Genomic DNA, 13,950 nt, shown 5'->3' with positions numbered 1-13,950 from the left:
GATCAGGCTCTTTGGCTTTGAAGTGTAATCATTCCAGCGATTACTTACATTTCTAAAACTTTATGCTTTATGTGTCTATCTGCTGAAGTTTAAATAATTACATTCAAATTGTGAAAAGCATATATTTTCAAGAGTAATTTTTAAAAAAAATACACAGAACAGTTAGATATATAATAGTAAAGCTGTTCTTTCATTAAGTTTTAAGATAGTCAATAACATTTCTTTGTTCACTACAGAACAGCAGCAGCAGTGCCTGATAACATTGCTCCAAATAAAAATTACAAACTGACCAACATGTGACATTTCAAATAACTGTCCCCATGAGACATTATTTGCTATGTTTTTTTTTTTCACCACTTTCAAGATTTATTCAAACTACCATAATGACCTTCAGTTTCCATTAATAAACTTACATAAAAAGTTGGCAAACATCCTTAAGAAGTAGGCTGTCACTAACAAAGCTTAGGAAGGAATTTATTCACAGGAATAATTTAAGTATATTTAGATAAACATTTAAAGCTTCCACTCTGTTTTCTATAAATATTCCAAGGTTATCCCATAAATATGAGCTTCAAATTAATACTGTCTAGGGGAGAATTGGTTTGGTAACTTAATAAGAAACAACAGAAATACAGTAGTTCCCCCTTAGCCATGGCAGATACATTCTCAAGACCCCCGATAGATGCCCAAAACCATGTATACTACTGAGCCCTACATATACTATTTTTTTCCTATGTACCGTGTTTTCCCAAAAATAAGACTGAGCAGGACAATCAGCTCTAATGCGTCTTCTGGAGCAAAAATTAATATAAGACCCCGTCTTATGTTATAATATATTATAGTAAAATAAGACTGGGTCTTGTATTAATTTTTGCTCCAAAAGACGCATTAGAACTGATTGTCCAGCTAGGTCTTATTTTTGGGAAACATGGTATACATACCTACGATAAAGTTTAATTGATAAAGTAGACATACAGTAAGAGATTAACAATAGTCACTAATAATGAAATCGAACACTTATAACAATATACTGTAATAAAAGTTTTGTGAATGTAGTCTCTCTCTGTCAAAATATCTTATTGTACCATACACACCCTTCTCTTCTTGTGATGATGTGAGACGATACAATGCTTATGTGAAGAGATGCAGTGAGGTGAGTGACACAGGCATTGGGGCATAGTGCTAGGCTACTATAACGGTTATTTGAACACAAGCACTGTGATACCATTGACAGTAGACCTGATAACCAAGATGGCAACTAAGTGACCAATGGGCAGGTAATGAATACACTGGACAAAGGAATAGTTCATGTCCTGGGTGGGATAAAGTGAGATGGCACGAAATTTCATCATAGTACTCAGAACGGCACAAATTTCAAACTTATGAATTGTTTATTTCTGGAATTTTCCATTTAATATTTTCAGAATGTGACTGACCAGGGTAACTGAAACCACAGAAAGCAAAATTATGGATAAGGGGGAAGTACTGTAGATCACAGCTGAGTCTATTATCATTATTAAAAATATAAACACTGTATAGGCCAGCACTTGCTAATAAAAATCACTGATATGATTCAATTACTAAGCACACTTTTTGTAATACAAGTGACACATGTTTTAGCTTAAATTAATATAGCTTTAAATTAAAAGGGAAAATAACGCATCAGGCACAAATAATTCTTTTCACTTTCTATATTCTTTATACTTTCTATACATTTAGTTACTACATTTGTGCAATTTTAAAAAACAAAGATAACAAAGTTCTACCTCTACATTGGTTTTTTTAAATCTCCATATCACATAATAAGGTGTTTCTTGATGATTTGCATGATAGTACATCCAACTTTTCTGGAACTCCTGAAAATTAACACCAAAACCTTACTTGTGAAACATAAAGCATTTAATCTGATCTCACTACTCATATTAAACAAAATGAATGACTAAATCTTTCCAAATCAATTCTGCTTTAATACAGAAAAAGAGTTATTTCCTTCATGCTAAATTACAAAATTGGCCTAAAACATGTTACAAACATAGAAGCATTTAGAGATACTATTTACACAAACTAGAAAAAATCTTCAGAGATTCCCTCAAGTGTGCTGTGATGTAATTTACTCATGGTGCTATAACAAATACCATTTGTTACTTGGTCAGTCTGAATTTTAAAATCTGAAATGAATCTGACAAAGGCAAACCATTTATTTATTTTTTTATACAACAATCCTGATACATATATAAAGGGCAACCAAAGTTTTGCCACCCCAAAATGTGCCTTTTGGGATATTGATTCTAAACTGGTTACTAAGAAACAAAAGACTCAGAAAAAAGATCTTTGGCCCTCCGGCTTTATCTGCCTAAAGGTATTCAGATAGAAAAACCTGCTTAAAGGAAGGAAGCATCATAATATAAACTAAATGTGACAGACAGGGAGAAAAGCCTGTTTCTTAGACTTCCCTCTCTGCCCTGTTGTTTCTGGGTGGCCCAGCAGGAATTTGTTTACCACCTTTGCTTTTTTTTTTTATCTACCTGTAAGTAACCTACTTTTCCTTTGAAATCCCAGACCTCTGCCCCTTTCTCTTTTATCCAAAATGGCATATAAACCTCAACTGCCCAATGCATCTTTAGGTCTCTCATCTTATGGCACCCCCAAATGTAGATCCATAACAAATTTTGGAGATTTTCTCCTGTTACTCTGTCTCATGTGAATTTATTAGCAGTTAGAACTCAGAAATTGGGAGGAAAACTTTTTTTCACCCCCACTAAATATATAGATGGATGGATGATGGATGGATGGATATTCGTATAGCCCTGTTTTGTGTAAAGTGTGCTGTGCCTGCACTTTCAGCTCTCAGAAGAAATCCACCGTTTTCTGTAAGCTCTTCAACTCCGAGTGACTTTTAAGTTTTACAGAGATTGTAGCAGATTCTTGAAACTCTTAAGAAAAGGCAAGTCTGCCTTGTTTTCTTTCTCTAATGGATAAAGTTGCTGTTGAGTCTTATCGTACTTTCCATTCCTGATCTGAAGAGGGAGGATCTCTAAAACATAGTTGCCCACTCAGGATTAACCTCACCTGCGGGGAGCTAGACTAGCAGCCTTCACCTTGTGATAAGGTTTGGTTGCAACCGTGATGGAGGGAAAAGAGCCAATTCTGCCCACAGCACTACCTGTAGCTCCCAAAGAAGTGGCTGGGGGGTGGGGAGGGGGGGGAGGAGGGAGCAGAAAGGGTTGGGATGGTACAAGGGACTTCTTTATCCCGACCATATTTGGGGAAGTGTTTCAGAATGTGTGAGTCCCCCTCGCTCTAGTGAGACAGGGACTCGCGAGGACCGCACTTTTCCCTCCTCTCTCCATCCGGCCCTTCGCGCTCAGCCCTCAGACCGGAGCTGGGGGCAGGGAGGTGGAGGAGGAAGGCAGCTGGTCCCCAGGGCCCCGTCCAGCAGCAGCTCCCTGCGGCTGCTGCGAGGCCTGGACCATGCCCGCAGCCTTAGGGCACCGACCCGGAGGGAAGCTCGGTGCCCCGCCCCGGCCCCCCCTGCGGGGCCCAGGACCCGGCCCTTGACTCACCGCTCTCCATCTCGCTGCCTTTCTTGGCGGTCGCCGCGTTCCCCATGACTGGGCGATGGAAAGAGGGGGTCAGGGAGGGAAATCGGGGCTGGGGCCGTCCCCGCCGCTCCACAGGCTGAGGCAACTCCCGCTTCTGCACCGGTCAGAGCGGTGAGTGTTCCCGGTGCTGATGCCCAGAGTACCGGCGGGAAGACGGGGCCGACTCTGAGTGCGGGGCTTCAGCGAACTCCTCCGGCCGGGCGGCAGCCGCGGCGGCGAGCAGACACTCCCCCTTCCCCGGCCCCGCCCTCCCCACGCGCCCCCGCGCGCCCCGCCAGGGTCCGGGTCCCTCTCCGCCGGCGGGCGCGCGCACCGGAAGTGACGTACAGGCCCGGGCCTCGGAGGGCCGACCGTGGGGGATCGGCCTGGGGAAGGTGGACCCGGGTGGCCCGGACAAGCCAGTCCGCAGCCCGCAGAGCCGGATGTTGTCGCCGGGGTTGGTGTTCGGAGGCCCGTCTCCGAGATGTGGGTGGCGACGGGAGAACCGTTAGCTCTGAACAACGCGTAGCCTGGCGTCGCCAGAGTCCTGGAGCGGAGCCGCCCAAGGCCAGGCAGGGGTTCGGGTAGCTTCGTGCCCTTCGTCGCGGCGGCTGCTCGCTCGCAGGCTGCCTTCTACACACAGCCCGTGCTGCAGAGAACCGCACCGTCAGGTAGATCACTTGGCGAGGGGACATCCCCCGTTCTCGCCTCTGGGCCATTAGGACTGGTCAGCATCAGCCGCGGAAATAACCCCGTCCCTACGGTGATCAGGATCCTCTCGTCACCTTGCAGATTCAGGTATTCGCCGAGCTCACCACGTTGTCCTCCGGGTTCTTCGGCAACAGCCACAAGCCCTTCGATGTTTTCCGTGCAGCCTTAGCTCGCGGTGGTTTGGAGGGATTGGTCTCGCAGGTTTTGTCAGACATCTCTGGCGGAGATGAAGGAAAATGCTATTTCTGCAGGATGTCTATTGTGTTGCATGGTTTGTAGCTTTCTGTGTCGATATCAAAATAAATGCATTCCCAATTGGTAGTTGCGTTTTTATTAATATACATCTTAGAGCACTTAAATTTGCGAATAGCTGTACGTATTGGGTTATTTATGTGGCATTCTAGTGTTTGTTGTTGTTGCATGTTCCTTTGAACTTTGCGCTGTATTTATTCCAAATTTAGTGTAGAAAGATTTCAACTTCCCGAGTGGTAGGGGCCACATAAATTTATTTTGTATCCCCAAGGCAGTACATGTCTAATGGATACCTGTTGACTTGAAAGTAAGCCAAGGAAATTTCTCAGAATTTAAAAAATATATATCTTTCATTACTGATAAAAATGGAGTGGCAATGTAGAAGTTTGTCAGTAAGCTTTTCCTGCCATTTCTTATTACCAGTTCTGTTAAATCATTTTAACAGACATTTATATCACGTGCTGTATTCCAAGTTCGATACTCACTTGATCCTCAAGAACCCTATAAAACATGTTGATTTAATATCATTGTTTTACTTAAGAGCAAACTGAGGCACAGAGAATTTAGGCATCTTACCCAAAGTTACGTAGCTGTTATCTGGGGATAGCAGGATTTGAACCTAGGTAGTGGGGTTCCACAGTCTGACCTTTTGTCTATCGTGTTGCTCAAAAGCCTGTGGATGTGGTGGTAAACTTCTTTATCCTTATCTGAAATCCCATTGACTTGAAAAGATACATGCACAATAAGTTTACTTCTTGAAGAAATTTATTATATTTTTTTCTAGGTTTCTATTAAATCCAAATAATATGAAAGTAATAGAAGAAAGGATTTGGACTAGATATTATGAGATTTTGTGTTAGCATGCAACAGTGTTGCAACACTGAGGCACTCCTCCTTTCAATCACATTTAGTTTTGTTTTGTGGATGTGACAATTTGCCCTGCATATATATAGAAAGTTCAGTAAATAGCATTAGGCCAGATACCGTGTTTCCCCGAAAATAAGACCTAGCCAGACCATCAGCTCTAATGTGTCTTTTGGAGCAAAAATTAATATAAGACCCAGTCTTATTTTACTGTAATATAAGACTGGGTATAATGTAATGTAATATAATACCAGTCTTATATTAATTTTTGCTTCAAAAGACGCATTAGAGCTGATGGTCCGGCTAGGTCTTATTTTCGGGGAAACATGGTATATACCAAATTAAAGACAACTTTTTGATATACTTTGTTCTAGATGGTATCATAATAGGATCCTGGAATACTCATACTTTACATATTTGGGTGAGTTTTAAAATGTATGCCTTTTTAGAGCCAGCTTTAATAATAAAATAGTGGTTATATGCATAATTTGTCCCTTAACATAATTTTGAATTCTAGGTGTCTAATAAGAGAGCAGCCATCTGTTTAGTAAATCATTAATTTGCAAAGGAGACAATGATTACAGAGTTAGATACGTAATAACTACATCTTGGAAAATCAATAAGCAAAATATTCAGCTTTACAAAATTTTTCCCTTTCTCAATTTAACTTTATCGTTGGTTAAGAAAGTAAATTGTTAATCAAGAAGAAGTTGATCAACCATTGGAAATATTTTGCTTTTTTCTTATGCTATTATTTGTTACGTTAGTTTATCACTGCTGCTCTGATAAAAATATTTTAAAGAGTATAGTTTCATAAATAGTTTTTAGTTAACATTCACATTTAGTTGTAATTATATAAAAGTTCCTTTTCCATTATTAGAAAAAAGTTCTCTATAGGAATTATTTTTTTATGTAGCATCTAAAAGACTGTTTCAAGTTTTTTTTTGTTTGTTTTACATTATAGAAGAGGCAGACATTTCATTAACTGTCTAGTTATGCCTGAATGATTGCAGATTGGAGCTTGCATGAAGCAATTGCTATCCTTTGCCACTAATAACTTTGCTATAACCTAGACATGTACAAAGATAGAACTATACCTTTTTTCCCTAGGAAAGCAGGTGCAGTAAAAAGAGTGTCATACAGAGAAAAGACTTTGAGTCCCCTTCCATGCAATATTTTACCTAATAACATGCAGCACTATTTAGCAGGGGAAAACTGTACCCGTGGTAGTTTCTTTGGAAATAATCATCCTTATATTTTTCAGTACTTTATAAACGTATTTTCACATGCCATTTTTTTATCTGATCCCCACAACAAACTACATAAACAAAACAACATTACATTAGCTCCATTTTACAAATGAATAAAACAAGAAATTCAAAGAAGTGAAGTAACAAAGCCAAGGTCACTCAAATGGTAAGTGGCAGAGCACTAGATTATATGCCACCTCTGTGATACCAGTGTAATCTCAATTCTCCTTAAGAGTAGGTTCTATTATCCCCATTTTGCAGATGAGAAAACTAGGGTTTAAGAACAGCCTCTCCTTCTTCTAGAGTCAGCTCTTCACTCGAGCTAGAAAGTGGGAAAAAAGTAAATTATTATTTATTTGTAGTTTTTACTTGTATTATCAACTTGATTTCCAAGTCCTTTTAAAGTAAAGCACCCTCAAAAAACCTCTGTATGTCAGAAATACTTGGTTTTCATTTACCATCACTAGGACAGATAAGCTGGGATTGAAAATTATTGGTAAATGTGACCAGGTGATTTTGTTTTTATGTTGTAATATACATCAAATAAGTACAAGTGAGAATTTATTTAACAATCATAAGATGATTTTGAATGACAACTAGTAAGTTACATACTCTAATATTTCATTACTGTACTGTATTGCATGCCCTAAACCAAATAATACCACATTAAATATTAGACAAAGGGCAGAATAATACTTCTGAAATGAAGTAATTTTATAGGTAATAAATTACAAATATGATAATTGTTCAAATCATTCTAGAACAATACAAAGTTTTCTTATTGGGCATAATTCTGATCCCTTTGTTCAATAACAAATATTACCTGAAGTTCGATATTCATCTTTTTGGGTATTCCTTTACAGATGAGGAGACTAAAATAGTTGACCGTGGTTCAGTAATCTGCTCAAAGTCAACAAAAACGAGCAATTCTACCAGAGCAGAATTGTAGCGTATCCCTTACATAGTGACTGGAATACAAACTGAAAACATTAAGGGAAAAAAAGGCAAAATATTGGAGGGAGAACAAAACCAACATTTTTTTCCTTTCTTAGTATGTAATACACTTTCTGAGAAAAGGTATATGTCTGTTTTGGATATTCTGATTTTATTAGTGTGTTTTATCAAAACTATGGCTGACTTTCTGCTATTTCAGTTTTGTGCTATGCATTCTTTGACAGTAATTGTAGATCAAAAATAACACCCAAATTTACAAAACATTTGCTTGTTCATGAAATCAAACAGATAGGGCAAGAGCTTTCATGAAAACTCTGCTTTGATAATTGAATTTCATCTCTGACCAAGGTGTATCTGGCCCACTAAATTAAAATTATTTTCATGTTAATGATAGTGAAAAACCAGAGTGGTTAGAAAGGGTTTGAGCTTTGTAGTAAAAAAAAATCTGAGTGCATGTTATGGTATGGTTACTATGTCAGATCTTCACATAAATTATGCAATTTCCTTTGGCCCTAGTTTTCCAAGATGTGAAGTTATATGGATTAAATTAAACCACCTATGAAAAGCACCTGGGATAATTTTTGTTATATAATAGGCAATAAATGTAACCCTGTGCCCCAACCCCAATAATATTCAGTGTTTTCTTGTATTTATGTTTCAACAACAATCATTGAACAATCATTGAACATGTAATCATTTGATTACAACAAATTTAATGAATTCCTACTATGTGCAAAGCATGATGGAGGTACAAAGATGAATAAAATCTATTCTCTGCCCTCAAGAAGTTTTTGTGTAAGGCAAGATGGACATGTAAGTAAGTAATTATGTAAAATAAAATTCACTTTGTATTATAGTATAAATATAAACAAATCACTGAGGAAACGTAAAGGGAAGTGCTAAATCATTAACCATATAGAGAATTTACATTAGATTTTGTGGTTAAATGGGTGGGGAATATCCTTGAGAATTAAGAAGAGGATGAGCGGAGGCTTGCATGACAATTTTCCAAAGATCATACCAGTTTAGATGTTATGGAAAGATGGTATGAGAGTTGCAAACTTCCCACTGGAAACTAAGCTGTTATCACTATATCTACTGTATCCAGAGTGATGTCTAGAAAAAAAGTAGGTGCTCAATAAATATTTGTTGCATGAGTAAATAAGTGAATGGTAGTTTCAGACTAGATCATGTTAATGTAAAGGAAATGGTAACGTGCCGTTTAAAAAATATGGACTTTGTTCGCTATGCAATAGAGAACCATTGAAGATATTTAAAGAAAGGAGTAATATAATCCCACATTTTATTTAAGCTAACTTTGATAGCAGTGTGATTCATGTAATGGATGAACAGATTGGCAGCAAGCAGACCTGTAAGGTAGCTGTTGTGTTAGAAGAATAACGTGAAGTTATTTAGTATTAATAGTACAGCAGCAGTGGAAGAGAAAAGAAAGGAAGCATGTGAGACATTTGAATATAAGATCAATAGGATTTCTTAACTATTAGGGTTCTTCAGCATAATACAAATGTTAGATGCCCAATTCAAAATGGCTTAAGAAAAAATAAGCAGAATTTATAGGGTCGAAGAACTGGAAAGTCGAGAATGGATATGACATTATGCTTAGATAGATCCAAGAGTTCAAGGCAATATACCTTCACCTATCCCCCATAATTCCATTTATACATTGTTCTGGCAGACAGCCTCTCTCCACGTGACAGATTTACGAGTATATACTCCCACTTAGCGACTTAAAGCAGTGCCTTCTTTCCCAATATCCATATATTACAAATATATGTATTGGTTCTGTAGGGGTCACAAGAGCATTCCTATGAAGACAGGAAGCTGGCTATTGTGATTGACATGGAATAAGAGAAGTGCAATTTTGTAGAAATTTTCATGCAGGGTAGACAAAAAAGAATAGATGCTCAATACAGTGAAAATAATCAATTTTCCATCCTGGATGAATCGATAACCTTGGGAATGAAGGAGAGGAAATTAGCTTCTTAATTAATGAGAGATTTGTGGCTTGGGTCATACAGAGTTTGAGCGGATAGTGTGACATCTATATGGGGATGATGAATGGGCAAATGTAGAGTTAGATCAATACGGGAGTTGTGAATACAGTATAAAGATGAGAGTCAAAGCCACAGCTCTAAATGAAATCTCACAAAGAGAAAAATGCAAAGAAAAGGCAGCTAACAATGGACAGTTATAGAACAGAAGAAAGGAGTCCTAAAAGAAACCTGGAGTGGTCAGACAAGTTGAAAGAGAACCAGGAAATGCAATCACAGAGATCAAGAAAGAAAGAGGAGTATCAATTTGATTGATTGCATGCTAGAAATTAACTCTAGCTAATATAAGCAAAACAAATTTACTGGCAGAATATATAGATGCTTGTGGAAAGGAAAAGAATGCTGAAGAACCAGGCTTGGCACACTCAGGAATCAGGAAGCTCCAAAAAGTGAAAATAGTGGTTGCTGCATGACATTTCCCATGAACTAGCCAATGGAACAACAACAGCATTCATAATATTTTCAGTCTTGTTTCTTATCCCACAATTCAGTTTCTAAGGAGAGAACTCAATTGGCCTACCTTGGTTTAAGTTTCTACTTCTTATCCAGTAGAAGGCAACTGATGAGCAGTTTCATGAGACTCATTAATCAAGAAGCAGAAATTTCCCAGTACGAAAAAAAGATGAGAAAAGTCAAACACTCAATAAAACAACAGTATTCACTACAGAGGATTTATTTAACAGTGTTAATAAAGACTAGTATTTCTCCACAGTGAGCTGTAATGGACTACCCCTCTCCCCTCCAAAACATGTGGTGGACTTTGTCATAAAATCATAGATTTTTGTTGTTGTTAAATCTTCCAGAATATTATGTTACCTGATGCGGTGGAATAATGAGTTTAGCAAGATTATGTGATACCAGGTCATTTTAAAATAAATTGTATTTTTGTATTTTAGTAAGAAACAATTAGAAATTGAAATTTTAAAAATACAATTTACAATAGCATAAAATATATGAAGTACTTAAGAATAAATCTGACAAAAGACGTGCAAGACCTATAAACTGAAACCTATAAAACATTTCTATAAGAAGTTAATGAAGAACTAAATAAATGTAGAGATACACTGTGTTCATAGATCAGAACATTAAGTTTTGTTAAGATGTCAATTTCCCTTAAATTCCTCTATAGAGTCAATACAATCCCAAGCAAAATAGTAGCAGGTTTTTTTTCTTCTAAAATTGACAAACTGATCTTAAAATCCATATGGAAATGCAGAGGCCTTGGAATAGATAACACAACTTTGAAAAAGAAGAACCAAATTGGGAGACTTTATACTACTTGACTGAAAGATTTATTATAAAACTACAGTATATCAAGGTTCTCCAGAGAAACAGAACTAATAGGATATAGATATAGATATCATATATATAGATATAGATATAGATATAGATATAGATATAGATATAGATATATCTATAGATATATGAGGAGATTTATTATAGGAATTGTCTCACACAGTTGTGGAGGCTGAGAAGTCCCACAATAGCTGTCAGTGAGCTGGAGAAACCAGGGAAGCTGGTGGTATAATTCAGTCTGAGTCTGAAGGCCTGAGAACCAAGAGAGCCAATGTGGTATAAGGCCCAGAGCTCCAAGGCCCAAAAACCAGGAGCTTTGTCATCTGAAAGCAGGAGAAAAACGGATGTCCCAACTCAAGAAAAGAGAATTCACCCTTCCTCCACCTTTTTGTTCTATTCCAGCCCTCTACAGATTGGATGGTGCCCACCCACACTGGTGAGCGTAAGCAGATATTCTTTATTCAGTCCACTTGTTCAAATGCTAATCTCTTCTGGAAACACCCTAACAGGCATCCCTTAGCCCAATAAAATTGAAACATAAAATCAAGTATCATAAACAGTAATCAACAGAATGTGCTGTTAGTATACAGATACACAAGTAGATCAGTGGGACAGAATAGAGAATCCAGAAAGAGAACTATACATATATTTTCAACTGATAATTTTGACGAAGGTGCAAAAAGGTAAAATTATGTATTCAGTGAAGAAAGGTAGTCTTTAAACAAATGGTTCTGCACCACTTAGATATCTGTATTAAAAAAGAACTTTAATCCATGTCTCACTATATAGAAAAATTAACTCAAAATGTGTCATATACATAAATGTAAACAAAACAGCATTTTCTTGTTAGATTTTGTTACTAATTTCTAGTATTGTTGCATTGCTGTCACAGTACATCCTCTATTATTTCACTCTCTGAATTTGTTTAGATGGACTTTATGGCCAGTTATATCAAATTTTCTACATGTTACAAGTCTGCCTTAAAAGAACTCTTCCATAATAAGTAAGACATCAGTTCCATGGCAGTGTCTCCTACTGTCTGCCCTAAGTTATTAAGCTCCCTCATTCATGGATTCCTCATTGCCTTAGTAATAAAGTATCCTCGGAGCTCTTCCAGGAAATTGAGTCATGTGGTGGGTTCTCCAGTCTCACATTAAATATCTGTTCAAAATTCTCTCACCTGGAGCCTTCTGAGTTTGTCTTATTCCAAAGCATTTTTAGTATCCCTACCTTAATGTAGGCGTCATCATGTCCAAGCTCAACATGCCATCTCAACCCATATTAGGACTGACTGGCTTTAGGAATGCTTGCCAGAAGATTGACTTACAAGGCATACGAGGATATTCCCCATGTAAATAAAATTTCTTCTACCCAGTCTTATAGTTCCCCACCTCTACGATCACCAATCTACTGCCACAGGTGCTGCCTTAGTTCCTGCAAGTACTTTTTAACCAGGACCTGAAATCCCTTTTGTGTATAAGGTGCAGTCAATTCTTGTTGTGTGAGGTAGTTATGTTCTATAAAGTCACGGAACCATTACTCCTAGGGTAGATACAGGGTTAGATTCCTGCTAGCCTTGGTTCACAACATTTTCCTTAACTGATCAATACACAATCTTGTTTTATGTGTGTTGCTATTTAAAGACACCTTATATAATATATATGGTTCATTCATTAATATTGTGTAACTCATAACTGAATGAAGCTAATCAAACACACACATTGTCTCCATAAGGCACATCACAGCTTCTTGTACTCAGGAACACCAGACAGCATTTCAGAGTTATCTTTGGGTGTCCTTTGAAATAGTAACATCACCAAGATAAATAACAATGTGAACAACATGGCGCTAGATAGACTGGAAAAAGAACACTCATATAAAGTACATATGAGCTGAAACAAGAAGGCAGAATGTATGTAGCCTTGCTCAGCCTCACCTGGGTATCTGTACGATAAGCCGCCCCAGTTTTATGCAGCTATGCATATGTCATGCGGGGCAGCCCGCGGGATCTCTGGTCCCGCTCCCCACATAAGAACGCAGGACATGGTGAGGCCAAAAAGGAACACCCACGGAGCCATAGGTAGGGGAGTCATACCACTATAGTCTCACTGGAGGCTGGATTCATACAATGTGCGACTTGCTGTCCGCTTTCTGCCAAACAACCGACTCTCTCCTCGACTTCCCTCGACTCGACTCCCCAATGTAGCTGCGACAGTTATATTAGTGGCCAATGGCTCAAGGGCCACAGCTGACGGCCAACTAGCCACAGCTGATGGCCATCTACTACCCGAGCCAGCACCTTTCCACATGAGGCCGAGAGCCTAGAAACTGCTCTGTGGGGCTCTATTCCCATAGCATATGACTACAAATACCCATGAAATTGCTGTGGGTATTGATTTGGGGGTCACAAATAAATTTTAGCAAGTAGGTGGATTCACAAATATAGGGTCCATGAATAATCAGGACAGACTGTATTTCCTTCTCAAGCAGGGACTACGCCTCCCTGTTCAAGGCGATTAGAAGTAGAAAAGCTAGATTTTGAAGATGACAAACATTACCTTTGAGGCACACGTCTCAGGTGAGGTTCTTGCAAGATTTTTAGCTAAGGGGAGACAGCTGTCTTCTAACAAGGTGCAGGGATCTGTTCTGTTCAGAGTATCCTGGTGATATTAGTTTCAGACTTGCCTATGGGTCTTAGGATTCCATCCTCTTCCTGTTAAGGCCATCTTAGACATTCCATCTTTATCACAGCACTGACATTCTTACAAACAGATCTTGAGTCTAGTTTTTTAATAGGAGATCAGGATCACCTTAAACACTACTAGTAAGTCACAAAAATATGGATTATTAGATGAATAACTGAAGCTTGTTTGTTTCTCTTCAAGGCTTCTAAAAGAGTTAACAAAAGTCAGTCAAGTTGATCGCAACTCCACAATCCTTATAATTGCTATTGTTCCCATTCCTTTCAAA

The 13,950-nt window shown here is 38.3% G+C and overlaps 1 protein-coding gene across 3 annotated transcripts in view; it reads right to left on the bottom strand.

Annotated features, from left to right (window-relative positions):
• Positions 1 to 3,897, bottom strand: part of PRKACB (protein kinase cAMP-activated catalytic subunit beta) — a 104,984-nt gene extending 101,087 nt beyond the window's left edge. The window contains exon 1 of one of the 3 annotated variants that reach the window (XM_019715232.2): positions 3,564 to 3,897. In XM_019715232.2, coding sequence (XP_019570791.1) covers positions 3,564 to 3,609 — 46 coding nt within the window. In that variant the 5' untranslated portion in view covers positions 3,610 to 3,897. The remainder of the gene's footprint in view (positions 1 to 3,563) is intronic. The other 2 variants (XM_019715236.2, XM_019715233.2) reach the window with 2 other exon arrangements.
• Positions 3,898 to 13,950: the final 10,053 nt, after the last annotated feature.

This window comes from Rhinolophus sinicus, linkage group LG06, assembly GCF_036562045.2.
Source record: "Rhinolophus sinicus isolate RSC01 linkage group LG06, ASM3656204v1, whole genome shotgun sequence".
Classification (NCBI taxonomy): Eukaryota; Metazoa; Chordata; class Mammalia; order Chiroptera; family Rhinolophidae; genus Rhinolophus; species Rhinolophus sinicus.
Note: the sequence above shows the minus strand (reverse complement) of the source record. Positions and strands in the feature narration are given on the sequence as shown.